At 38.2% G+C, this 27,863-nt stretch overlaps 1 protein-coding gene across 2 annotated transcripts; it reads right to left on the reverse strand.

Annotated features, from left to right (window-relative positions):
• Positions 1-933: 933 nt before the first annotated feature.
• Positions 934-27,459, reverse strand: LOC146644929 (oxysterol-binding protein-related protein 2-like). Of its 2 annotated transcripts, none has more exons than XM_085394052.1 (14): positions 27,351-27,459; positions 10,043-10,416; positions 7,621-7,747; positions 7,014-7,089; positions 6,456-6,590; positions 6,046-6,143; positions 5,771-5,953; positions 5,486-5,593; positions 4,707-4,796; positions 4,291-4,411; positions 3,745-3,870; positions 3,522-3,645; positions 3,008-3,098; positions 934-2,304 (listed from the first exon to the last, which is right to left on the reverse strand). In XM_085394052.1, exons 2-14 carry the CDS (start codon positions 10,077-10,079, stop codon positions 2,202-2,204), a joined length of 1,419 nt encoding a protein of 472 aa, XP_085250178.1. In that variant the 5' UTR covers positions 10,080-10,416; positions 27,351-27,459; the 3' UTR covers positions 934-2,201. The 2 variants fall into 2 exon arrangements, with proteins under 2 accessions (XP_085250178.1, XP_085250179.1); XM_085394053.1 differs by lacking the exon at positions 27,351-27,459 and adding an exon at positions 14,028-14,169.
• Positions 27,460-27,863: the final 404 nt, after the last annotated feature.

Raw genomic sequence — 27,863 nt, forward strand, 5'->3', positions numbered from 1 at the left:
CGAAAGCATTACAATGTTTAAAAACTTTAACCTTTTAATAAAACCTCAGCATAGCAACAAAAATTTAAATTAAAAAAAAAAAAGAAAAGAAAAGAAAGAAAAAAAAAAAGAAAAAGATGGATTTCATCCCAGTATTCATTTACCAACATGTCTGCATCCTAGAATCTGAAGGAAAATGTGAGTCCTGCTCAGTGACGATGCATTAAAATAATAATGAATGGGTTAAATGTAGAGTCACACTGTTGTTGAGCTCAACACAAATCAAAGGGAAACTGCACAACAGTGGACCTCATCTCGAGTTACCAATTTCTGGGACCCTGTTGGGACACTACCAACAATCCAAAACGTCTACAGTCTTTTTTTGTGTGTGCCAACATTCATTAGAGAAGTTCCGGCTTTTTTTTTTTTTTTTCCTCCTCCTCTCCTTCTTCACTTTAAGAAATAGTGTTTCTGCTTGGCACATAAGTGTAAGAAGCAGCCTGCACAGACACAAAAGACTACAATCATCACTGTATCGTTTCTGCTTGTTTTGTTGTCCTATTATACGAGTCGACGCCAAGTTAATCTGCGGTCCGTTAACTTTTCTGTAGTCGCCATTTTTCTCCAGTTTTTCCCGTTCATGTCTGCTTATGTCACTTTGTCCATGAATCCATCCACCCAATCCTGCCACAGAACACAGTTATCTAGAGCTGCATTAGATACTCGGATTACACCGACAAGTTTCTTCTATGACGATAGTGAGATTTATAACAATCCAGTTCCTTTAGGCTCATATTTTCTAATTCATATCCGCACAGAAAAAACACCCTCTCCTGTTAATATGGCTTTTAGGTGCTTGTACGCATTTATACACGGGTTCACACAATAGATGAGCATATACCATCACTGTAATATTTACTTCTAGTCTTTTTGGACTCCTCTTAAGTTCACTAGTTAAAAGAATGAAAAAAAAAAAACAACAACAAAAAAACGACTGAACAACAGTTTCATTCACAAGCAGCTGCAGATCAACACCCTTATCCTCTAAAGTCACATGTTAAACTGGGAAAATGCAACCAATATGTACTGCTAAGCCCTGTCTTGTAACCTGCCAGGGGTAAATGCAAACTTCAAATGTCAGCATCTTAAAAACTTAAAAGCAAGATGCAGAAATCAGACGATGGAATACTTGCACCTGTGTGAAACCAAATCACGCATCAGCCGGGTATTCAGCTATTTCCATGAATATCTAAACTATTTGTTGCTTTTGTTTTCCTGATTCCAATTCTGTTTTTGTTGTCAGGGAAATGTATGCTTTATAGTATTTATCTTTACTCATTTTAATATTTTTAACCAAACTTTACTAAATTATTGGAGACTATCAGCAGATATTAATCATTTTCAGGATAAGACATGGACAGTAATGAAGTCTTAACAGCATTTGATTTGTTTTGATCAACATAATGATCACTCGTAACTTATTTGCTGCTCAAAGAGTAGTATATAACTAATGTATTCTGAGTGTTTAAATCTTTAAAATTTTGCAGAATATTAAAAAAAGAAAAGAAAAGAAAAAGAGAGAAAAAAAAAAAAGAAAAAAAAAAAAAACATCCCCGAAGTCCATCTTCAATTCAAAGAGCATCGGTGTTCGTCTGCATCCATCGTTGTGATTGTAAGGTCCTGGTCATCGTTTTTACTTTACTCATTTGTGACATGTGAATGTTTTTAAAATGCTGCCATCAAGAGTCTTGGCGGGCAGATCCTCGGAGCACAGAGTTCAATAGCAAAGATGTTAAACATTCAGAACGGACCTGTGAGGTTTTTGAGTTGTTACCAACTCTCTGCCAGAGGGATTGACCTGGAATTAAATGGCCATTGTGCTCTAAAGTGTGCTTCAGCAGGGAAACAGGAGATGTTAGTCGATGATGGAGAGTAAGACTTGGAAATAATATAACAACTTCTCTTAAGTGTGTGTGTGTGTGTGTGTGTGTGTGTGCGCAAAAAAACCCCAAAACAATCACTTTTACTGAAGACTCGGCAGTCAACAACGTTCAGCTTCTTTGTATGCATTTCCAATCTGAGTTGGTGTGCCTTGATGATGATTTGTATCATTTTATCTCCAGTTAATGACCGGGGGTGGGGGGGTGGGGGGTGGGGGGGGGGGAGGGTGTAACGGGAGGTTATAGATATGGTGGAGGAGGAGGAGAAAGGCAAGTAGGTTTTCAGTAGATATCAGGCAAGTCTTGGTAGTTCCTGTTGAAGTATCCACCAGTGTAGATCCAATCCTGAGAACCTGTGTATGGATTGGTGCCCATCTGGAACCACCTAAAAAAAAAAAAAGTTACACTTCCGTAGGGATTTACTATGGCTTTGGTCTTAAGTGTGTTACCAGTTTCTAGATATAACTTTTACAATTAACCTCCAAGAAGTCTGTGTATTATTTTCCACCTGCATTTCCCTGTCAATCTGTAATCTTAACAGCTGTCCTTCCTTACTGCGTCTTCAGCCTGCAGCTCTTTTAATCCATTATTCAGTTCAAAACTTTCTTCACAAACCTCAGTTTTCATACGGTATAAACAAATAAATCTCATCAATGATTAGTGAGCTTTAAATATACAGACTTCGCTTCACTGAATCCGTTTCCAGCCTTTGTAATAAAGTAAGTGGATGTTGGTAGCTTCAATTTTATTAAACAGAATGAGAGTGGAACACAAAATGTCCATTATGTAAATAATATTTTCTTAACACTTGCAGTAAAAGCTACATTCCATGTTGTGGCCATGGGTGAGGGTAGGAATGTAGATTAACCATTATGGTAACAGATTCTCCTTTAGGGCTCAGCTCTACTCTTAACAACTAACCAGAACAGTTTCTGCACCACTGCAATCCCCCTGCTATTCTCATGTACACTGGACATCTAACAGCATCATGAAAACTTCATTACTTTTGGTATATTTTGAAGCTGTTGTAAAGGTTACCACAGAAAAATTTATTAAAGTGAATGCATGTGTTAGTGTGCGTTTCTCACCTAGTAGACCACTCCTCATCTCTCTTGGCTCTCTCTTTTCTGGCAGCTCTCTGTTTCTCCTCCAGTCTTTCCTTTTCTTTACTGGCCTCATCTTCACAAGAATAAAGAGTTGAAAGGTTTCAGATTGTAATAAAACAAGAAAAAGTCTTGTGCTTATTTACCCCTTTAATTTCATTTGTTTCCATTTTTCTTTAGGCACCTGTGGAACTCACTCACTTTGGATTGCACAATACCATCAACATCCAGCAGGTGGAAGCACTGACTTATTGCCAATCCTTTGCTTTGAGCAGCAGAAGTAAAACATTTGTAGTTTATTTTCTTTATTGGTTCTGTTTTGTTTTTTGTTGTTGTTGTGTTTTGTTTTACTTTCACAGAGTGATCATTCTAAAAGTCGTCTTAAACATCCACATAGTCATAGCATACTGGTTTTCTTTTTAAACAACAGTTCTGTCAAACAAGTTATTGAATGTCAGCCAGCGACGCATTCAAATTTGATCAGATAAAAACTAATTACCCATGTTGCTGTTCTCCATTGCTCTGATGTCAGGCCTGAAGCGACAGTCTGTGTGGGGCAGGATGGCCTCCATGCCGGGCTCCAGCTCATTCAGACACATCGCAAAGTTTGTGAAGTTGTACATCTGGGAAACAGAGAAAGAATAAAAGATGTCAAGAATGAGTGTGTTTGCGTGTGTGCGTTCTGGGCCACCAATTTGGATGTGTAACTTTATTTTTGATACCAGAGAAGAGTGTGCTGGTCTAGAGTCTATCCTCCATAACAGAGTGCTTCCTGGTACAACAGACACAGTCTCTTGGACTTCGGGCATGTCATCTGCGTCATCGTTCTCAGCGCCCTCAAGTTCATCCTGTGAATGATACAACTCACTGTAACTACTGGACCAATTGATAGCATCAGCAGAGACTGAACGCTGCAGGCACAAACAGTTACCAGCGAGATCAAAGCTTCTGTCAGTATCTGTTTATTTCCAAACCTGCAGTTTGGAGCATTTGCACACAACTACAAATAAATAAGCAGACTAAAAGGGGAAGAGCTGAAAAACCTCTGCACTGATCTACACAAGCTTGTTAGTTTACCTAGATACGACCACACAGATTGCTGTGGACAATAACAGGGAATCAAGACAGAAGAAGAAAAGGAAATATGACTTAGATGAATTTATTTATTTTTTAAAAGAAAGAAAGAAAGCCCACAGACTGGCACTACACTGTTGTTTTTTTATGATTTCTTATTGCAGATGTAAAATATTAGTTGCACAGGTTCTTACATTTTTCTGCTTTTTGTTGTCTCCTTTCTTCTCAGACTTCTTGTGTACTTCATAGGCCTGAGGGTCGACACTCCACATGCATTCAGTCCATTTCCCATAGATGACAGCAAGCTTCTTTTTACTGGATAGAAACGGAAGATGAAAACGACAGTAAGAAGATGTGGCAGGAAAAGGAGCAAAAGGGCAAGACACAAAAAGTTGGAGATGCAAGTGGAGAGAAGAAATTGTTAGAAAAGACAAAAAAAAAAAAAAAAAAAAAAAAAAAAGGAATGTAAAAAAGAAAATGGTCAATAATAGGAGAAGAAAAGTACAATGGAAAATGAGATTGAAAATAATGAAAATGCATGTCTTTTTAAACGTTTGAAGACAGAAAGATTCACAATGTAGGTGACAAACCAGTTAGAGTAAACACAAACCTCTTGTCTTGGATGTATCCCTCCACTTTGTGTAGCTCTTTGCCAAACATCCCACAGGGCTTGAAATTCAACACACATTTGTCTCCAGTGCTGCAGGAAAAATGAGACAAGAGCCAATTAACATCTTTTCACTGGCAGAGCTCATTATAGTGAATTAAACAGACAAAGCAACATTATTTGACATTATAAAGTGGTGGATTTATCATGCAATTATACGTTCATATAAATCACTTTGCATGGCTATTTGTATAAAAGAGGTTCACGTTCAAACCCTGCTGTTTTGACAACAGTTAGTCAGTGCAAGTAAGGTCTGGCTGATTCACAGTTACTAGCATGAATCTGTGCAACTGTGTGAATAAGACACAGCACGCTTAGCAATAAGGACAATAAAAGCTTTGCACTGCTTTCCTAGAAAAATAAATGTTGAAGGAGACGTTGTTTGCCTGTGAAGCCACACAGACCATAAGCAGGCTGGTGTCTAGTATTAGACGAAACAAGGAAGGTGCACGGCAGGAATGGAGAACTGTGGGTAAACATTTGTTAGCCTTACAGTGTTTCATCTGAACTTGACTGCAGTCATTTCCTCACTCTAGTTATAGGGAAGCATTGTGATCAATACAGGTTAAACACTTCTTAGTATCTAGTTCGGTATTTTTTTTTTGGTATTTATTTATTTATTGTCATTGTCAAGAACAATGAAATTGCGTTTGGGGCTTCCATACAACCCAAAAAAAAAGAAGAAAATAATAAATTCTATCATGCAAGCATCATTTAAATACCTGTGGTTGACTATTTCTACTGTGCCATACTGTTCTATCCACAGTTTTCCCAGTATGACATTGTGTACACAGCAGTTAGGGTTGCTCCATGTGTATGCCTCCCTGTGCCTGGATGAAAATTGCAGGGGGGAGAAAAAAGGAAGAAAGGAAGAAAAAGGGGAAATAAGAATGAAGGAGGAAGTTTTAAGAGGGAAAGGTGAAAAAAAAGTCAACACAATGAGAAATCAGTTTTAGAATACAATTAATGAATAAATAATTTAAACGCAAAGATTTTAAGTGACCAACTTGAGTAGCTCTAGTGTGATAGTCCCTTTAGGCTCTGCCTCAACACTCTTGCCCCAGAATTTAAGTTTAGGGTAGATGGAGCCGTGGAACACGAAATCCCCAGCCAGGCTCTCTGCATGAAATGCACTCACTGGAGGATGATGGGATACCTGCTCAGACACTATTCGGAAATCCTGGTCCTCTCTGCAAGAAGCAGGGGTGAAAAGAGAGACTGAAAGCTAACTGGTAAAACAAAGTGACCTCACAAAAAACGAGAGAGAAAAAAGCAAGTGTACCTGATAAGTTCATAGGTCTCTCCCAGCAAAGGATTAAAGGGCTTTCCAGTTCTGTCCCACTGCGACGCAACTGCTGACACAGCAAAAGCAGCTACTGCCTAAACAGAAACAATTACAGACCAAGTTAGCATGCGCATATGTGTCCAAGTCATCTCTTGAGTATGTCTGTTAGTGTTTTGTTTTTTCCTTCTCCCCATACTATGTCCAGATTATTTGCATTTCATTTATGATATTCGATTAGATAATTTTTTTGGTGGCTCTACTACAACCATTCAAAGCAATGGACAAGAGAGGTAAAGACAATGTCATTGTGGGGAGCTAGGGTGGAGTGGGTGGAGAAGAGTGTCAGGGGTGACAGCAGAGAAACATGGTAGATGACACAGGACGTGTGTGTCCACGTCTCTCCCTACCCGCATGCGCTCTATGGAGTCGGACATTGAGGAGGTTCTGTTGATGAGGTAAGTGTGTTCCATATATTCCGTGATTCTCTGCAGGAAGCTCAGCGGCTCGTTGAAGGCAATGGGCATCGTGATCTTGGACAGTTCCTGTTTAACATTAAGATAAAAGCTGAATATACTCTATTATATCACAAAAACTGTAATTGTGTCAGCAGCCAAAGCACTAAACACTAGTTAAACCACAGGTTAACTAGAATAACTCCTAAAATACAACATGACTAAACACAGTAGTGCATATAAAGGGGGAAAAAATGGAAAGAAATTACAGTAAATTATAATGGGGAAAAAAGCTACCTAACATATTACCCTTTATACTATTGAACTCTAAAACGTTTTTCAAATTGTGGTTTTAACAAGTAATTTTATGTAATACATTTTTCTTGTTTCAGTTTATCTGTGTGCAAATTAAAAACTGTAACTACTGCCCAATATGACTATGAAAACCTCTCTATGAAAGCCTTTCATGTACAGAAGAGAAGCTCTTAAATCTGATAACCAGCTTTCCCTTACCAGTCCAATACATTTTTTCAGGATACTCCACACACTGATATTGTTTCTGGAAAACATGGGTGCAGGGAGAGATGTCCTGAAATGGAGAAGAAAAGAAATATCCAAGGTTGCAGATAAGAGATAGTGCGTTCAGGTTTGTTATCAGGGCAGAAGATAAAGAAATTCTGCACGAAGATAAGAACAAGTGCAAAGCCAATTCATCTCACCTCTGTTCACAGGAACTAAACCCAGTCACCTAACTATCCTAAAATTCCTACTTGGTAATTTTCCACTGACATCTTAAAATTTATAAAAAGGAAATTAACTCAAGTAAACACACCACACCTTCACATATAGGTCACCCAAGTCAGCCCCCCACTGTGAACAACAACAAATCTCCCCCCCCCCCCCCTCATTATTTTTAAGTTTAAAAATACGTCACCTTTAAACTGCTGCACCCATTGTGTGCCTTTCTGTGTATGCGTTTTGTATGAAACTGAGCCATTACAAATTGTGACCCTGCCCAAAAATGTTCCACTTAACTCAATTGTTTTTGACCAAGAGAGTACTTATCCACAAACAAGTACACACACAGCAGATGGAATGTGGGTGAGGAATGCAGGAGTACCTGTGTTTCTTGATGCCATTTTCTTGTGGGACTGATCCATTGTTCTTCTGGCTGCTGCTGTCAATCCCTTGTGCATCTTTGAAACTGGCCTCCGACAGCCCCTCGCACGACTCGTCCGATTCCAGGCCTGCGGAAGAAAAAGAAATGTGGCATTCAAAGAAAACCGACGTCATAGATATCCGCACCATGTCATCTTCTTTACACTTGTTGTAAACTAAGAAACCTGGGACAACAACAGTAAACTTGTTTATGAGGTAATAACAATCTACGTCTCAATTCAAACCTTTCACATAAGGAAGCCTGGCCACGACAACATAGGGCCACATTTAACACAAATACCTTTCGGCATCATTGCTCAACATGGAGGAGAGCATATTATAAGGAGTCATATTCGCCATCATAATCTCAAAAAAAGGACAGATTGTGAATATCTTGCATCTCGTCAGTGGATTTAACAAAAAGGCAGATGTTCATGGCGTGGGAATGAGAATGGGCTGGAATAATCTGCAACGTAGTACTGTAGGATGGAGTTGTGGGCAATTAAAGGTGGTGCATTAACAAAAGCTTAAAAACACTAATGACTATCATTACTCAGAAAACACGCTTAATCAGGTGTCAGGTACAAAGGTGCATTGTTCGTATCGTCACATAAGTCACAACAAAATATTTTATTTTAGTACTGAGACACCCTGCGACAGACTGGCGACCTGTCCAGGGTGTACCCCGCCTCTCGCCCTATGACAGCTGGGATAGGCTCCAGCGCCCCCCGCGACCCTGAAAAGGATAAGTGGAAGCGAATGGATGGATGGATACTGAGACGTCGCAAGTTCCACTTCCTGAGAAACAAAATGTATTGCACAGTATGAAACTGACTCATTAAATGCAGGATGTGCAACACAAAATTATTTGTCACACATTAGTGTTGACCCATAGCCAGGGTTGTGGAACTTTAAATATTTGATAATCTCTTTTCATGTATTATATAAGCTGCACTTCAACAATGTCTTTCAAGCTTCTGTAGGTGTTATGAAGGTGTGCCCCGGGCAAATCATCAAGCACATTAGTAATATTTTTAAAATAAATAGTTACAACAAAATATTTGAGGGTAAATTAAGAAGAGAAAAAGATGCTAAAGCCAAGCCAGATGATACCTGATGCTACCACATAAATAATAGATCACCCCTGTTCTGCATCTGTCTCAAATTACTAAGATGATCATAACAATGGCACAAAGACAGGTGCAGGCACACACACAGCCCTTTTATTTATACCTGAATGGAAATGACTTGCTAAAGTGACGACAGCCATATAGCAATGGCTCTACGTCAACATGGGGTAATCAAACAACAAAACAGTGATTCTAATATTTATTAACAGAGAACACCACCCTGCCTGCCCTCTTATTATCCTTGCACAGAACGAGCTGTTAAATAAGTGGCTGCACTGCTAATTTATCTACAACAATAAAGTGTTTGCATGCCTTTATTTCTCAGAGTTAATATTATAATCATATTTCAGCATTCAATGCTGAACCTACACGCTGACTTCATTAATCCTGAGATTTTATATTGTTTTGATGTCTTCTAAACTTGAGGTAGATCTGCCTAGAGTAAACAGTTCAAAGTTCATCTCTCCTGAGTTTCCAGGTATCTGCTTCCAAGAATGCTTGCTCACAAACCCCAGGCGAGTCACCATGGCTGTACTTTGTAATTGTAAATGGGTACTGCTTGATATCAGACCTTCACCTGGACTGTAACATTAGGCTGCACGAAATCCTGAGAGTGCTGACTTCAAGGACTATTAACTGCTGCTCACCAAAAAAAGAAATGTGAAAATACTTTTAAAAAGAGTGAAGTCTAGCTGGCTTCCTCAAATATGCTGATTTGGGGTAGTCACTACTATCCCACTGACACAAACTTTGGCAGTTTCTACCAGATGAAATTTCTTTGTGAATATAATACAGGCACACAAGTATGAACCACACACCCTCCAGGTTGTTGTTGATATCACTAATCATAGTCGTAAGACAGCCAACCTCTGAATTATTCAACTAATCATCAGACGAAGGCAGGTTAAGTTCCACTGGACAGCATTGTGCTTCGACAACAAAAACAGACCATCTAATTAGGAGTGGCAGCCTCTTGCAGAAAAACCATGTAGCAATTTCCAGAGAAAGACTAAGACCTAAGAAAAATAACGATTACATATATACACATCAGGTCTAATAAATACCAAAACGCTAAACAAAATATTTCTCTTCCTCTAAAAACCCTTTTTAAGTTTTTAAACTACCAAAGGAGAAGTGAGAACTACAAAATCACAATACAGTCCTGAAATACAGGAAGCATGCATGTTTCCCCTTTCTTAATAAAAGATAAACTAGAGGGAAACACATCAATAAGTATGTACATTAAGCACCCACCTGTGACGGCATCGAAGAACTCATCGTCATTGCTCATCTTCTAGAGTCAAAGCTGACCAGTTGTTTAGGACAGATGTTGAACTTCTAGCACATGTTCCTTTTGGTGGCTGCTCTGAAAAGTTACTCTGGAGGGAGACCTGTCAATCTAGGTCTCGCTTGAGTGTCACCACAACAACAGAGCAATGTTTGTCTGATATCGAGACAATGTCCCAAATACAGCTTCACACAGATTTTCAGCAGATGGTCTGTCCTCAGAGGAATGACACCAGCAGATGTCAATTTGAGCAAATCAGCTGCTTAGTTAGCAGACAAACAACGGATGCACTTCCAGTCTTCAATTTATGTGGCTCTTTTGACCAAGGCAAATGAATAATCTGTAGAAAGAAAAAAAGAAGAAACAAATATATTACTAACAATCAATATAAAAAGGTTATAACTAGTGTTTACTTGCCATGTTTGTTCCCTCCACTTTTTTTAAGTCAAAAGTGGAAAAATAAAGTCAACACATTAAAGTTCAGACCTCCAAAAATGTGTTATTTTTTGTTTGTTTTTTCTTAAAATGGGTATAATCCTTTATTCTCATTTAATTAATTGTAAATGCCTTTATACAACAACCAACTTGCACAAAACCCCCCAAAACAAAGTCGAAAAATTTTTGAAACCAAATTACTTGCACAAATTTTATACAAATTTTATGTATAAAGGCCTTAAGGGTGTAAACATACTGCTGGGATCATAATGTTCTTAGGTTGCAATAATCCTGCAATTTAAGGTAATTTATAACTGAAATTGCCGTAGCCTCCACTCCCTCCAAGGGATTTCTACTTTCTTTGGAGTTGAAACAATTTGGGAGAATATAAACCATCATATGATTTTTCTTCAAACACATTCACACAAGCCCTAGAGCAACAATTCAATGGCAAATCAGAGACCTTTGTGAGCTACAGAAAGCTGCACACAATGTCATTGCATCCTTCATGCTCTGAGTACTAATGTACTAAGAATAATCAAACTTTTAACACATTTTCTTCCATTTCTGGAATGATAACCTTCAAAAATAAAAACAACATGCAGAGAAGATTGCATTAAGTGGACTATCTTGATGCTCTTTACAGTAGATCTAACCATCTGTTCCATCCGCTCGAAGTCTGCTTGTTCTGTCACAGTCACAATTTTGTCTATCATGGCTTGTTGCGTGAAAACAGAGATGTTTCTAGTTCAGTAGTTACACAATTGGGACACCACTGTCACAGGCATTCTGGGTCTTTGTTACCCTCTGCTTGGTACATTAGCTTCACCCAGTTTAAAAGCAAGACCCAGAATAACTTGTAACTCCCCAGGACAAAATTACCAGCCCAGAGTTTTGAGAGTTTCAAAACACATTTTAACATGGACTTCAATTTTCAAGGAAGTAAAAGGAGTTGTTTAATTAGTAACTTAACCTTCAAGAAATACAATTCATAATAAACTGAAACTCCAGTTTATTCATCACACAGAACAAAAAAGTAATGCCAACGGGTCAATGAGTGTGTCAATTAGGGCTGCACGATTAATTGTTAGAAAATCGCGATCTCGATTCATACTTATGTGCGATCACATTTCCAAATGACAACGATTAAAAAAAAAAAAAAAAAAAAAAAAAAAAAAAAAAAGACGACGACGATTGTACCGCATTTTGATCCGGGACGTAATCTGCATGAAAACAAGCGCTCACTCTTCCTGCTCAACAAATGACAAGGGCGGAGCCTTATACCACGTGATACAGAAGCTGTGCCGCGTGATGCTAAAATTAGCAGGGGAAAAAACAACGGCGAACACGTCAGGGATGACGACAAAGTGACAGGAGAAAATCCGTCCCAGTCAACCACCCAAACATCAATAACGGGAACCTTATACAGCCCTTCCCTATACCCGTCGAACTCCCGCAGGCACAAAGAAATTACGGAGGCTATCACTTATCACCTGACCAAAGATATGGCTCGCATCAACACTGTGCAAAACAAGGGATTTAGGAAAATGATCAACACCCTAGACAAACGCTACACAGTGCCGTCCCGCAACTATTTTTCTATTGTTGCACTACCTGCTCTATACACGCAGTGTCGAGCAACGGTGGAGACGGAATTTCAAGCAGTACAACATTTTGCGGCAACAACAAAACGTGAGACATTTGTTGTTTTTATGTTTATTTATTTTTTTATGTTCAGTTTCAACTGTTACGAAGTTGATGTGCAGTTAATAAGTGCAATAAATATTTATACTGGAAAAGAAAATCGTGAGAGAATCCTGATCTCAATTCTAAGCCAAAAAAAAAAAAAAAAAAAAAAAAAAAAAAAAAAATCGTGATTCTCATTTTATGCAAAATCGTGCAGCCCTAGTGTCAATTAATTAGCAAAAACCCGAGCTGCACTTAAAAAGGAATTTGTTCACTGTGCCGACCATATTTAAAAACCATTTAACATGTAAAAACCTCACACAATATGTAAAAAGATTTTTGTTACCATTACACAGAATATTTTCATCTGGACACTGTTAAAAAAAAAAAAAAAAAAAAAAAAGAATCAGCTTAGTTTTACAACCACTACTACCATGTGCCTGTTCTTACCAGTAATATAAGATAGCATACATCATTTTATTATGACACACCCCACATGTCAAATGTTGAGACACACACACACACACACACACACACACACACCCTAAGGAATAGGTAAACAAGGGCCCATTTATCCATTTTATCTTATCACCAATGGCTCTAAACATTAGAACTAGAATACCAGACAGATATATGAAAATTAAATTGGCCCCTTTGATTTATAAGGATGATAGAATATGTGAAACGCATGTGTGTTAACAACAATATGACAGATGTAATCTAGATGGCACCCTCCATTGGCAGGGTTACACATATATGCAATATTTACTTACAACTATTACTAAAATTATATGCAATCTTAATATTTACAAGGCAACGAAATGCTCATATAATATTAATATTATATGAGCAAGACACACATCCTGAGGGAAGGGGAACAGGCAAAGGTGAATTTGTGTAAGACATACACATCTCATTCCACTGTATTCTGTGCGTTTTTTGTTTTTATTTTTATTTAATCCATTTTCCAATAAATTACATTGACACTTTTATCTACTACTGCCACAGAAAAAGAACTTTTGTAGATGCCTATTGCAGGACAAACAGTCCCATGCTAGAAGAAATTTTTGACTAATGAAGGCATGGCCCCATCCATCTAATGCAGGGGTCCCCAACTCCAGGCCTCGAGGGCCGGTGTCCTGCAGGTTTTAGATGGGTCCTTGATCCAACACAGCTGATTCAAATGGCTAAATTACCTCCTCAACATATCTTGAAGTTCTCCAGAGGCTTGGTAATGAGCTAATCATTTGATTCAGGTGTGTAGATCTAAAACCTGCAGGACACCGGCCCTCGAGGCCTGGAGTTGGGGACCCCTGATCTAATGGAAAACTCATTCTTATGGTCATAACTCCACTGATCAAGTTTTTAATCAGTGTTCCACCGTTTAACAGCTTTTAAAATTAGCAAAGTTCCATTTGCATTTACAATTTTCTGATTTATTTTAACAGCAGTATTTCCATCAGGAGCCAAACCAAATTACCAAATGTTATCCACTGTGTTTACAGCAGCCTTTGTGAAGCATAATAATAAAATTGTTTCAGATGAACCTATTTTGGGATATGCAAAAAAAAAGTTGATACCTACAGGTTACACTTAAGAAAAAAAAAGCATCTCTAAACACAAAAATATGAATATTAATTACATTAATATAATTGTATATTAAACAGTAAACCTAAATTCCCTTCTACCCACTTGCTGCTTATTGGGATCCTCCTGCAAGTAATAGAGAGAGTAATAGCAAGTAATAGAGAGAGCACAGATTAATGTCTAAATAATACAGTAATGCAGTGTGACAGACCTCATCTCCAGAATTATAAAATCTTTACATACCTGAAGCATAAAGAAAATCCTAAAAGAAATATCCAGTCTCATACAGCTGACTGATTTAGAAGATAAAAATACCAAATTCAGTCTTGTTCCCACTCGCCTGGCCTTCTACACACTCGCCTGGCCTATTTCTACACAGTGGATGGGTTTTGCCCTTGCCAGAGAAAGGAAACGCCTTCAGCACACACATGAACTTTGGCCTCTGCGTCCACAATTGATAAGGTGGACAGAATGGATGATAAACTATTATTCAAATATTCTACCAGTTAACTCTGTGTCCAACTCAGCTTTTTTCTAACTTGTGAAAGGCTGGCTTAAATAAGATCTAGATTTTTTTTTAAATTAATAAATAGAATCTCTCTCATTTTCCTACATTCAGTATTAGAAAGGATTTATACCAACATTTTTTAAAAGCAACAAACAAAGAAAAAAGAAATTCCACTATAAAAGGGAGTTGACTGTATCAGCTGATCATATCAGTCAGGAGATCTACAGGACAAACGTGATATTTCCTGTGGCCTCACAAATCACATAAACTAGGGAACTCCCAAACCTTTAAATGGTTCTGCAGGACATTTTGGAATCCCAACCGGAGGAAATCTGACTAATGCACTTGTCTACCAGGGTTTGTGTTGAAAATATGATTGAAGAAAACACCACCTTCTCTAACTCACTTCTTAAAGATTGAGTCGTGGTATGATAATCCTTATTCATATTTCAGTGCATTCATAGTCAGTGGTCTGTGGAAGCTATGTGAACATAATGTTACAGCAGATTCTGAACAAAGCTGTCAGTTAAAAGGCATGTCGCACATTGTCTTCACATCACCAAATGAATTCCCCCCAAATACCTGACCACTGAACCTTATATACAGCTATAGTATACAGCAACAGAATGACAGACAAAACACGTTTTCCCAACCTTAACATCCATGCACAAAGCAAATATGACTGAAAATAAAATTTGCGTATGACATTAAATGTTTTGTACAATAGACAGGCCACTTCACAGTTTGTAATTCAACAGTGCTACAATCTCTGTCACCAGAATCAATATCCTTCAGTGAAGCTTTCTAAAATAAGGCAATATCAGAAATGGATATCCATCACATTTTCCTAGCTCCACTAAGGCACACAGAGAAAACAGGAAGATGACGAGTGTGTGCTTTAGTGATGGAAACTATCATCAATAATAGAACTGCATTATTGACTTGATGAAATAAGCTGACCTAGTTCTCACTCAGAAAAGTCAAGACAACACTGACTCGAACTCTAAGCTCATTTCTCAAACTGCTCTTTGTTCACAACCCATTAAAAAGCAGACCCATTTTATAAGGTTGGTTAAACCTATTCAGATCATAAGAAAATTTCTTTTGATAGAGATGCAGCACTTGAGACAAAGTATGACTACTGCACTCAGGCTGTAGCTGGTCTTTGTAAGATGTCCAACTAACACTACTTCTTAAAGCTGTTCTGAAGCACAGTTTCAGAGGCACATGTGTTTAGGTTTGTGTATTTGAAAAGTAGTAAACTGAGTGCAATACTTGGAAATTAAAGACTGTCTAATCTATTAATTCTATGTGCTCTAATGTATTCCATTAACAACACTGTTAATTTAGTATTCTTTTATATTTTGTAGAACAAATATTTCCCCAGGATTCCTTCTCAGCATCAGCAACAATAGATGAAAGTGAAAATAAATTCTTCATAATCACTGACAAGCCACCGTTTTTATCTGCACACACTAAAACTTGAATTTCAGTTTAACCTTCCTGCCTTCTTGGGACCTTTTTGTGCCACTGCTATGTGTTAAATGGCTGCCATTTCCACTGTGTTCAGTGGAATATAACCAAACTTGCCACAGGATAGTTTTTACCTGTCAATGTTAATATTCCAGTGTGAATTCCTTAAATCAGCCTAAAATGGCTGAGCAGCAGAAATCCCCACACCCATCACCCTGGGGACCATTTTCTGCCCATTGACTTCCATTATAAACGCTATTTTTCAACCCCAAATTATCATCATATGATTTTATTTTTTCTTCTTTTCTTGGATGTCAATGAAGACTCAGGGCCTTGAAGTTTTAATTTTTAAATTGCAAAAAAAATGCAAAAAAAATAATGGCAGGTCAAAATGTATGTTGGTGCCAATCTTTGGTCCATCTAAAGGCCTACTTATAATGACAATCACATATTACTTCAACTGGTTTTTTGTGGAAATATTTAGTTTCGTTTTTTGGTTTTTGGGGCTTATAACACAGGGCGCTCATGTAATAACACTGGGATTTGAAGGGTTAAAACAACGAAAATATAATTAAAACTTTACATGAATATTTCAGGGAGAAGTAGTTTTACAAGGTTGGCTAATTTAAAGTGGAATAAAATATGGATATATGGTCTTTTTATGGCGTGGCTGAGAATGGTCCCTAGGGTGATGGGTGTGAGTTTTTTAAAGGATGGCAGGAGGGTTAAATCCATGTTTAGAAGTTTTGTTTTGCTTTTTGATAGTCTTGCATTTTTAAAAGAACTTACTTTTCATTCCAGAATTGTGCAGATAAATTAAACAGATTCTAACACACACCCACAGACAGCGAGAGAAAAAGAGAGGTATCCGATTGGCTGCAGCAAGCTCTCAGATCATATCACTCGCTGTCTCACACGCCTTGTGAGCCATTACGTAACCATGACAGACATGGCACCATATGAGCACCACAACCACTCTCCTCCGTACTTTGATAATAGCTCACCAAATGTAGCCACAAAAAAGGTCAGCAGATGAAAAAAAAAAATATACACAGAACAGAGAGATAAAGCTTTGGAACAGAGATAACTTTACCCCATTCCTCATTCATGTAACTCATTTCAAATACAGACCCACAGACTAAGCTTTCTGATTTAGTTCACTGTCGGTGTCCATTTTTCCAGAAATATCAGGAGAAAGTAAAATAAAACTGTTATGAAACTTTCTAAATCAATAATTAAATAAAGTTAGTTAATTACCTGCAAAATTAGATATAGCAGTACCCATATCAAAGCTTGAGCTAAACCTAAAATAAAACTTTATATCATGAACTAATCCATTTTTTTTGGATAAAATGATTTATAAATACATAGTGACAGGACCAATAATATCTTCTCTTTTGAAGACAAAGACAGACATTTTAAAATATTACACAGGGTACGTGCACAGTTTATCCCTAGATTTTCTAATTTTGATAAAACATGAGACACTACTTAAACTAAAGCAATTGTTACAAGACAAGTGATTGTGTCAAATCGCACTCCGAGTCCTTCATTAATTACAGATTGTAAAAATTGTCACCAAATGTTGTACAATCATTTGAAATGCAAACCTACTGATGCCAAAATTCCATTCATAAGCCAAGTAATGTCTGTCTCTGCTGTCCACCGCAGACAAAAACATCCAAAGCCAAAAGGCGCATAGAGAGAGAGTCAAGAGACTGGCAGAGGTAGAGCCAAGGTGAAAGAAAGTAAAGGACAAGGTTGCCATGCAACATACTGATACAGCATACACACACCTCTATATTTCTCTTTACACACACCTACCTCAACAGGGGACACACCTCTACAGACTGAAACACATACCACATACCAAGTCAGTTTCACATACAAACATGCCACTGATGGCAGAAACCAAAAAAGGCTAACGTTAGAGAAAGGTTGCACCTGAGGTAGTGCTGTACTTCTGGTGATATGGCACTAGAGCAGGGCGATATGGCCAAAAATATTTATCACGATATATATTTGAAAATTTGCGATAACGATATAACTGACGATATAATTGATGCGAGACAAAATACAACTCCACAACATTACTAGCGCAAAAAGACAACCTTCCATTTATTTTCACTTAAACAAGAAGCTGGTTTTTATGTACATTAAAGCTTTATAAAAATGTAACAGTGCAAATGCAAATTCCTTGCTGAAAGTTTAACCAAAAGGCATTTCCAGTAGAAATGGGCTGACATATCCTGAGCATAACCATGTATAATATCCACTGAAGTTAAAAAGAGGTGCTTTGCAACATTAAACTGCAGTGTGCAGTACGTATTTTTCGGACCATAAGGTGCACGGGATTATAAGGCACATTAAGCGAAACAAAGCAGTCAGATAAATCAAACTTTATTAAACTCATTCTTCTTGCTTCCTCCACTTCTGTACCATTGATTCATTAATGTTGAATTCTCTGGCAGCTGCTCTATTCCCATGTTGTTGCAGTATATTAATGACTGACCTCGTATTGTGGATGGATTATCTCAGTTGTTCTCCTGACCGAAGTTTGGTCCGTTTACAGCATCCTGCCATACGATTGCATTTGTCTCTAACCATGAGGAACCTTCAGGTTAACTTTTATAAGTGGAAAAGTGTTAGTGTTCGTCCTCCAGCTTCACTGTTTATGTTATGCTAACATAGCTGTGTCGCTAGCGATCACGTAGCACATCATAATATACCAGCTAGCCCAACTTCAGTAACCCTACAAACGTCACTGCTGTTTAGTTTCCTGTCTTCATTTATGTTGGAAGTGATAGCAGAGCTGTACGTTTGATTTTTTTCAGAAATCTCTCAGTCAGAACATGCAATATCATGCTTAGGTAACTAGCGAAACTAGCGAGCTAACTTCCGCTAGCTTCCTGCTAACTTCTAACTCCGTTAAATGTAATAACTTTTGTTTTCATGGATGCCTGGAAGTTAAACTTCATAGTTACACCTGGTAAAGCAGCAATGCTGATCGTTTTATTAAAGATGAAAGAATTTAGACAGTTTTCAACTCTCAGTGATGCTGCAGTGTTGTTTGACCTGAAGTCAAATATTCGGAGTTTAGGACCCAGATTACTCCCAGATTTAAGAGCATCTTAGTCCAACAAATACGACAATAACAACGGCCGCTTGCATGTTCTGCAAAAAAAATGTGCTTTGTTGTGTATCTGACAGACAAACACCAAACCAGTTCCACATCACGGAAGTTGCACCATTTTTACAAACCAATTCTGGTTCCTCAACAATCGGCCATGTGCGTATGAAAACAAAGGCACTGCGCATGCGCATTTTACTCCCATTCTATCGCGATATTTCATTTTCCTATCGTTGCCTAACATTATACCGGTATTACCGTGAACGGTATAATATGGCCCAGCCCTATATGGCACAATACTTTCTTTGCTGATTAAATAGAATTGGTAAGGTAAGCTTCCACCATTTGTCTAGTTGCTGAATCTGGGACTTTAAGAAAAACGAACGGTTTTCAGATACAAATATCTATAAAGGTAGGCCTGAAAATATTTGTTGCCTAGCTCCCACATTAACGTTATCATTTTATTATTTGCAGATAGAGGTACTTTACACTGTTCCCTTACTTCCAAATGGGTTGCCACAGCACATGGAACCGCATGTTTGATTTGGTACAAATTGCCCTTCCTAAGGTTACTCTGCCATTTATCCAGACTTGGGACCAGCACTTTAAGTACAGTAACTTCTGTTTCCCTGGGACTAGATTTCTGTCCATCGGATATCTGCTAATAGTTATATGGTTAACATTCTCACTGGCCAGGTTAAAGTGTAGAATAACTGTTTAATACTTCAATGTGATGAAACAGGAGCCCCCACCCCTCACCCCAATTTTTCCTCATAGTGATTTATGGTGTTAGGATAGCCCACAAGGACAGCAAGTCCACACTGAAACTAAGAAAGCATCTGTGCTTTGGTTCTGTTTGTGCATATATAGAGACAGGACTGGCAACTGTTCTATAACCCAAATGTGGCCCACTGTTAAGAGACCTGTTCTACCACAGCCAGAAGGGCTATCTAATGCAGGACTGTGTGAACTAAATGTTAGCTATTGTTGTTAATATTAGTTCCTCACATATAAGAATGATCAGTCCTGGACTTTTTCTTGTTACTAGTCTCTGTGACACAGAGGCTTATTTCTATGAACCTGCGGTTCAGGACAAAATTATACTCTGTGCTGATGTCATTTCATGTCACTTTGATAGTTCCCGGAATGCATATTATAAGGCCACACAGATAACCACTGCAATTCACTGTCATTCATCTGATACACTTTATATAGACATCTAAATACTCAGATGCCACACTGCTATTTATGTCATGTGATTAAGTTTTCCTAGCAAAGGCTCAAGGTTAAGATGAAGGAAATGGGTCTCATCTACCATTCTGAGAGAAGTAGGAAGGATGTGAATGTGGCCTGAGAGACAACAGTGGGAACAAGAATCACAGACAGGCCACTGTGTTGGAGGGAGTTCAACAGAGAGCAGCATTTTGCTGTGTGTGCTGTCTGTGCACTAATGAGTGCAGAAAGGGAAGGGGGGGGAGGAAAAAAAAAAAAAAAAAAAAAAAAAGAAGGGGGGTGGACAGAATCGCTATGGAGATCTGAGTGTTAATAGGCATTTGTGCTCTGTAGATGTAGCTGCAAGTAAACTAAAGCCAAAGCAGCAACCCAAGGAACTGAACTCAGAAAGCACTCAGAAAGTAGTGCACTACTGAAAAACAGCAAGTTACTCAGGAGGAATGAACCTAGCTTGGTCTTGTTGAACGTGGTGACCCCAACCACTCTGCCTGCTCATTCTTAACTTTCTCTTCATGGTTTTGTGCTGGACGTAGGACACATCAAGTCCTATAGAAATCTACTGGAAAATGTTTCTTTTTTTTTGCATCTAAACATTTTGCCATTAAGCTTATAGTCTCAGTCACTCATTTTGGGTCATATTGAATTTATATTCTGCTAGAAAACGGGTACAATGATTTATTGAAACAGGCGCAAATACACATGAACATACAGTGTAAGGCAACAAAAAAAGTGTTTGCACTATTCTAACAAAATTTATCATTCAACACAGCCTAAACTCTCGCACTGAAGCCTTCTTGTAATTTCTGTCAGTAGTCTCCAGGAACAGTTCTTTAGGCTTCTTGAAAAACATTCAAAGATCTCATTTGGCAAACAATGGGTGGATCAACTCAAAGGCCAGATGCATTTCCCAGGTCCTGTATCAGGTCTCTGCACACCAAGCAGAGATATGCCAAGTTTTCAGCCAATAGCTCTTTGAGAATTAACTTGTAAAATTATATTTTTGCACCGACATCTGTCAAACTGTCATCTTTGAAATTTTTTGCACATTCAACTAAAGAAATGAGAGCAAATTATGTGTTTTTGCAACAAGCTGCTGGTAACAAAGCACTTAAAGTTACAATTCATAACATATACATTGTGAAGTCTTCTGCTATGTGTAGACATAACACAGAACAGCGAAGTATTTGGTTAATGGTGAGTTTAAGATTTCATTTATCCAAACTCACCATTATGTGCGTGGTCGCTATTTTTTCTAAGGTCCATATTGGTTAACAATGAAAAGCCATCTCATCAGGGATTCAAACCTCTTACACCCCAAGTTTGAATCAGTAGTTTATAATGGTTCATGATGTTTTAGTTTCTTATCTTTTCAGAAACATGTCTGTATACAGGAAAGGCTGTTACGTGATTGTCTTAAGCCCAAGCATCTTACAAAACACAAATGTTTGTACTGTAGAGCAAAAGTTATTTGAGCAAGAGTCTAACTGGGTGAAATGACCAAAATTAGTTTATTTTGTGTTCCGTGCTTCCTGTTTTCATCACAATCAGAATCAGAATACTTTATTAATCCCGAAGGAAATTAGGGTTACAGCAGGCAGCACGCTAATGGCGCATGCTGTACTTACAAAGGAACCTTCTGACCAACTTTAAAAAATAAATAAATAAAAATACATAACATGAGGTAAGAGGAGGAGGGGGAAAAAAAATACATAACATGAGGTAAGAGGAGGAGGGGGAAAAATATACATAACATGAGGTAAGAGGAGGAGGGGGAAAAAAATACATAACATGAGGTAAGAGGAGGAGGGGGAAAAAAAACAAAACTCTACTCAGACTGAGCTCCTAATGGGAGAACAGTTTGATAATAGAAAAAACACCTCAGCACAAAAAGCACATGACTGTCAATACACCATAGAAACACAAGACAAGCAACAGGGGCAGGTAAAGGGTAAGAGAGAGCCGGTGTAGACAGCGCATCCGGTCCTGCAGCATGTCTGCGCTGGTCCAGTTGACTGCCATCTTCCCCGGTAGGGCACAAGCATCGAAGGCGTTTGGAAAGGGAGGGGGGGAGTCAGTGTATGTGTGTGTCCAGAGTTCAGCTGAGACAGTGTCCTTCGCCCCGCCAGGCTAAGTAAACAGTCTTCCAGCCAACCCAGGTGGCCTTGCATGGAATGGGGGGAAACAGTCTAAACACAGTCGTTATGAGGGTGTTTTGTTCAGCTCCAGCCTTGAGGCCGCAGCTGGCGTCGAAGGGGTCTCCGCATGAAGTGATGATAGTTTTTACTTTAGTGCGAACAACTCATAAATTTCAAAGCTGTTCTAACAGTCCAACACTGGTCTCTCAATCTCCCCTTGGAGAGCCGTGAGCTTTCTATGATGTTATCCAAACTTACGTTCCAAGCTCCAAAGAGCTGGCGAATGGAAGTAGAGCACAAGACCAACAGACGGTCTAACTGACAATCATTCACAAATTACTTTTTATTATAGTATACTGAAACTATGAAATCAAATTCAGTCTACTTCAATCACAAGACTAACCTTACGGAGTACATCCACTGACTGGAGCACTTTAGAAAAACTAAGTGCTAACATTAAAACCATTAATCCATTTAAAGAGAGGAAACTGCAATAAACCACACCCAAACAGCCTCAAACGTACACTTTTACATCTGATGCAATAATAACTCAAATGTGTGACGAAAAGTAAACTCTCCTATGAGAATCAAGTACAAATCTTTTTTCCATGTTGGTCAGATCTTTTTTGATCCTTTTGCATTTCTTCCTCTTTACTGTAATGTAAAACATGTTTACAGATTATTTAAATGATAGAGTGAAAAATCTTGCCGTATAATAACAAAAGCTCCCAGTGAAACTTCTGAAATACACTGAGGACTCATGTAACCTCTAGATTGCATAAGTCATTCAGCCTTAGAAGTGAGGAAGTAGGGGGTGAAAAAAATGTCTCAAACAAGTACACAAAAACTGTGGAGTACATTTGCAAATGTAAAGAAATTAGCATACATATAACAGAGATACAGAGATGTAATTTGATGCTCTATGTATATGAGTTTATGTGACAACGAATTTAATGTCATGTTACGCTGTTACTTGGAAGTAATGGAACAAATTACTTAATGACCCATCAGAGAAAGTAACACTGCATTATTTTTAAGAAAAGTAATGAATAATATGCAATTTATTATTTTATTTAATTTCTTGCCCCACTCTTTTTTTTTTTGTAACACCCCTAACACTGATGAGGTAAGTTTCTAAAGACTAAAGGTAGCTCCAAACAAATGTTTCATTGAATTTGTTGCACTTGAGATCTAAGCTCAATCATATGTGTAATCATGTGCGCTAGTCTATCCTGTCTGTTTGTCTTTCAAATATAAGGGAGGAGCTTGTTCTCTTTATTCTACTCCTGCTTGAAGTCAAGTAAACCCCACTGGGCATAAGATACTGTCTCATTCTGGGCAGGATGCTTGAACGTATAGTTTCTCTCTCTCTCTCACACACACACACACACACACACACACACACACACACACACACACACCTACTGAACAGTGTGAGTCAGCGCATACCAGTGATACCTGCTAGGAAGAAGAACCTGCTAGGAGGAGTTTTACCTTCACAGTGTATGCAGAAACAAAGCCTGCTCAGCATCTTGCCTGGAAACTCCCTTGAATTGTCCACCCATTAACACAAACAATGGCACTCCTGAGTTTAGATAAAACATGTGCACAAAAGCATGTTTTGTGATCAGCATTGTTTGCACTTGAGTTGTTATTTGACAGGTTCAGGTGACTGGGTTTAAACTTTCTCTGCGTTCTGGCATTTAGGTAAAAAGGTATGTGGAGCCACATTTCCAATGGATTTTAGAGACAACCAGTCAATTTCACATTACCAGAATATACTTTAATTGCATTTTATAGGGCACCTACAGTTATAAATTACCAAAGGAAAAATATACCAGTCTTTTTTTGCTTCAGAGAAACTTCTGAAAGATCTTTAATTTACTTTTGAGGAAATCGTGCAGTTTCGTGTACATGATGCAACTGTACGAACGACAGAATATCACAATATAATGTGATACACAAACAACATCATCTATTTTTAACAATTAATTAGAAATTTAAAGAAAGAGACACAAAGCTGCACTAAAGATTTCATGGGTCTTCACCCATGCTCCACTTAAATAAATTGATTCAAATTTAGCTTAGCAGAAGCAACCTAGTATTTGCTAACAGACAAATCACACTGAAAACATACCTACACCAAGACTCCTCCCTGCTTTCCAAATACAACTACTGATTTTGCATTTGCTGACCGTCCCATTGCTGCAACAGTTAGGTTTCAACACTGCTGAAACCCAACTTTTGGGACATGGCTTGCAACATCTTCTTCCTGTTCACTTAAATTTAGCCACAGAACTCAACTACAAGAGCATTAGGCAGGCTAATCTCCACCAGAGCCATTGCCCTATTTTGCTCATTTAAAAAGATCCACCAAAATTCAATGGGTCTTTCCTCTGCCCACGTACCACCGCTCCATCAAGCTTCATGAAGGTCAGGCTAATAATCGTTTGTGCAATCCTGCTGAAAGACAAATTGTACTCATACAAACTTTTTCTAATGTGAGGCAGAAAAAAAATACAAAAGCAAAACATAACAAAACACAGATATTCCACAACTCATAAGCATTTATTCCATGAACACTTTAATTAGGCAATTGCTGTTTCAACAAGGACAACTGCTCATCTAGCTCTCAAGTGGAACTACATTACTCTAAGGTAACTACCTTACCTGTGCTAGTAAACTTACTTACTAGCACAGTGTAAAGCTCCCCTTTCAAATGGAATCTATTGCCATAGACACCATGGTGAGGGTAATTAAGGTACCTTAAGGAGGAAAACCCATAACTAAATGACAACAACTGCAATTCCAGAGAGGACAGACTAGTATGTCATGTAAAAATAAAAACAAAATGTGTCTACCTTCATACTCCTGTGGATAAAGCAACAATTTTTTTTAAAAAGGGAAGTTCACTTTAATCCTAACCATACAAAAGATGATTAGCAACAATAAAACAGCTACTACGTGAAGTACATAACACAGAGCATCCTTTCAGTGCAATGTTCTGCTGGGAAAGTTTCCATGCCAGCTTTTATACTTTGACAAATAAAACCCATAATTAAACTGACCCCCATGGAGCAGCACTCACTCTCCAGGCAGGACAATGCATGCTGTAACACCACAAAACCTGTCAAGGAATGGTTCAAGGTACATGAAAAATATTCTAAAGTGTTGGCTGGGCCTCCAAAGCCCCAAGATCAACACATAGCAACTATGGGAGTCCAAAAAGCATAATCCACAGGATCCAAAAGATCCACCCCCACTGTACCATCATGCAAAAAAACAAAACAAAAAAAACACCATCACCACCAAAAACAAAACCTCTCATTTTTTTTAACAAACTCTTAAAAAGTTTAAGACATGACATGACATGCTGGTCAGTCACAGGAGCTCGTTCAGTGAGAGACTGAGATTACCGAAAAGCACCACTGAACGACACAGGAAATCTTTCCTGCCTGTGGCCATCTCCCTGTACAACGCATCCACTTAACACACTGTTTACTGCTACAACTACACATGTTTCTTTTCCAGCTATTTATTTATGAGTGATGTATGTATGTATGTATGTATGTATGTATTGTACTATTCTTAGTTAGCGTATTGTCTGTCTTGTCTTAATGTTGATTTATAATGGAGCACTGTAACAAAAAATAATTTCCCCCAGGGATCAATAAAGTATTCTGATTCTGATTCTGAAAAAGGGGAACTTTTTGTTCATCATCTGCTTAGATGATGTTATTTTGGTTCAACGTTTTCAGTTCAACTTTATCAAATTGTGGTAGTCAAAACATTTGTGAATTGCCTCACAGTTATTACTGACATATCTACAAAAGATCGATATCAAAATGAACAAACAATGCTAAGCAGATTGACCGTCAGTAACACAGTATCACTTCCTTACATTAAGTTCCTTAGTGACAGTGGAAACATGCAGTAGTTCAAGTTCAAGTTCAACTTTATTGTCACTTCAACCATATACAGTTTAAAAATACACAGTGAGGCGAAACAACGTTCCTCCAGGAACCAAGGTGCTACAAGACAAGTTAGTGCAAAAAAATAATAATATATAATATATCTAGTAATAATATTGTGCAAAAGAGCATTTACAGGTTGGTGTGTGCGATGGTTTGGTGGTGTAGGTCCGTGTGTTTGCGCTTTGTGTTGGTTAGTCAGTCCAGTCTCAATGTTTTGAGGTATTTGAGTTAAGCTGAGTGATAATGTTAGTGTATGTGTGTGTGTGCGTGTTTATCAGTCAGTCCCTTCAGTACTACAATGAATGCCACTGAGCAATATGTCTGTCAGGGAGAGTAGACAAACAGATGACTGTGTCAGAGCAAACCTTGTGTCAATGACCTAAAGTACACCAGCTTTAAACGACAAACCTTTGTTTAATCTCTTGCGAGTCAGATGCGGATGTAATCGGGAAGAAGTCAGCCTGGCGGGGAGACATTACCAATGTTTGCTGAGGCAGTGAAACGTGATAGGAAATGACTTTAATCTGCACCTTTACATAAACTGCTGCAGGTGAAGAAAATGTGACGGTTTTAATCTGAATAGATGTTTTCCTCTGAAGGACTCCCTCACACTCAACCATCAAGAGCTTTTTACCAGCAGCTTTTTACCAGCACACGGAACTTAATCGTTCTGCTTGCACTGACAATACATTAAAAATACCCAAATAATAATTATATTCTAAATCAATTACCAATTAAACCTTCACTGACAACTTGAAAAACACCCAGCTCTGACAACCCATCTAATAAATGCTACTGTAAACTCTATGCTTGCTAACATAATAGCATACACTTTAACTTGCCAAATTTAACATGTGACGAACTATACAATATTCCTAAATGAGAACAATGTTTTTAAATCATTGTTCCCACACAACAAACTGACAGTGCCGAGGCTGGCCGGAGCTTTTTGACAGCTAGCGCTTTACCATTAGCGGGCGGGCTAAAGAAAAATAAGGTGGCTAACTAGCATGGTTAGCCACCTTTTTGAATAGAGAGGCCAAAGCAAAATTTAGGGCACTGAAAAGAAAACATAAGACCATAGAAAGACCAACGGAATATCTGTCATCGTACCTGAGTGGCGTGAGCAGGCTGAATGTATCTGCAAGTCCAGAAAGATGAACAAGAATTTACTGTGTAGCCTCAGCTTGACACAGCAGCGGAAGTAGCTGGCAAATGGGGGCGTCGTTAGATAGACGACAGACACAGTCTGCAGCCAATGAGATGTAATCCAGGAAACGTTTAACCAATGACAATGCGCACTAAAGAGCAGATTTTTAAAAAACATGCACCCTTTTCCTTTTTTAAAAAAAATAAAGCTGAGCATCTGCAGCTTATTCTCCATTATTATAAATTACAGAACATAAGTCTAAATCGAGAATATGTCTAAATCAACACATACACACAGACACACATATGTTCCGTTCCAAACAGTGTGTGTCTGTGTGTGTGTGTGTGTGCGTGCGTGTGTGTGTAAAAACCGCACCTCAGAAGTCTGAGATATAAGAAATATATCAGATATATATAAGAAATACTGTCTAACATCTCTAGTATCATTACCATGAATAACACATTGAGAATAGCTGG

The sequence above is a fragment of the Rhamphochromis longiceps genome, linkage group LG20, assembly GCF_057381845.1.
Source record: "Rhamphochromis longiceps isolate RC_006_pf linkage group LG20, R_longiceps_female_GT1.1, whole genome shotgun sequence".
In the NCBI taxonomy this organism is placed as follows: domain Eukaryota; kingdom Metazoa; phylum Chordata; class Actinopteri; order Cichliformes; family Cichlidae; genus Rhamphochromis; species Rhamphochromis longiceps.

Excerpts from the sequence above, each read along its gene's own strand:
- LOC146644929 (XM_085394052.1), bottom strand. The coding sequence starts at position 10,079 with ATGAGCAATGACGATGAGTTCTTCGATGCCGTCACAG. Across the intron at positions 3,871-4,290 it reads ACAACAAAAAGCAGAAAAAT|GATGAACTTGAGGGCGCTGA; the intron begins GTAAGAACCTGT and ends TATCATTCACAG. Across the intron at positions 3,099-3,521 it reads AATGGAGAACAGCAACATGG|ATGAGGCCAGTAAAGAAAAG; the intron begins GTAATTAGTTTT and ends ATTCTTGTGAAG.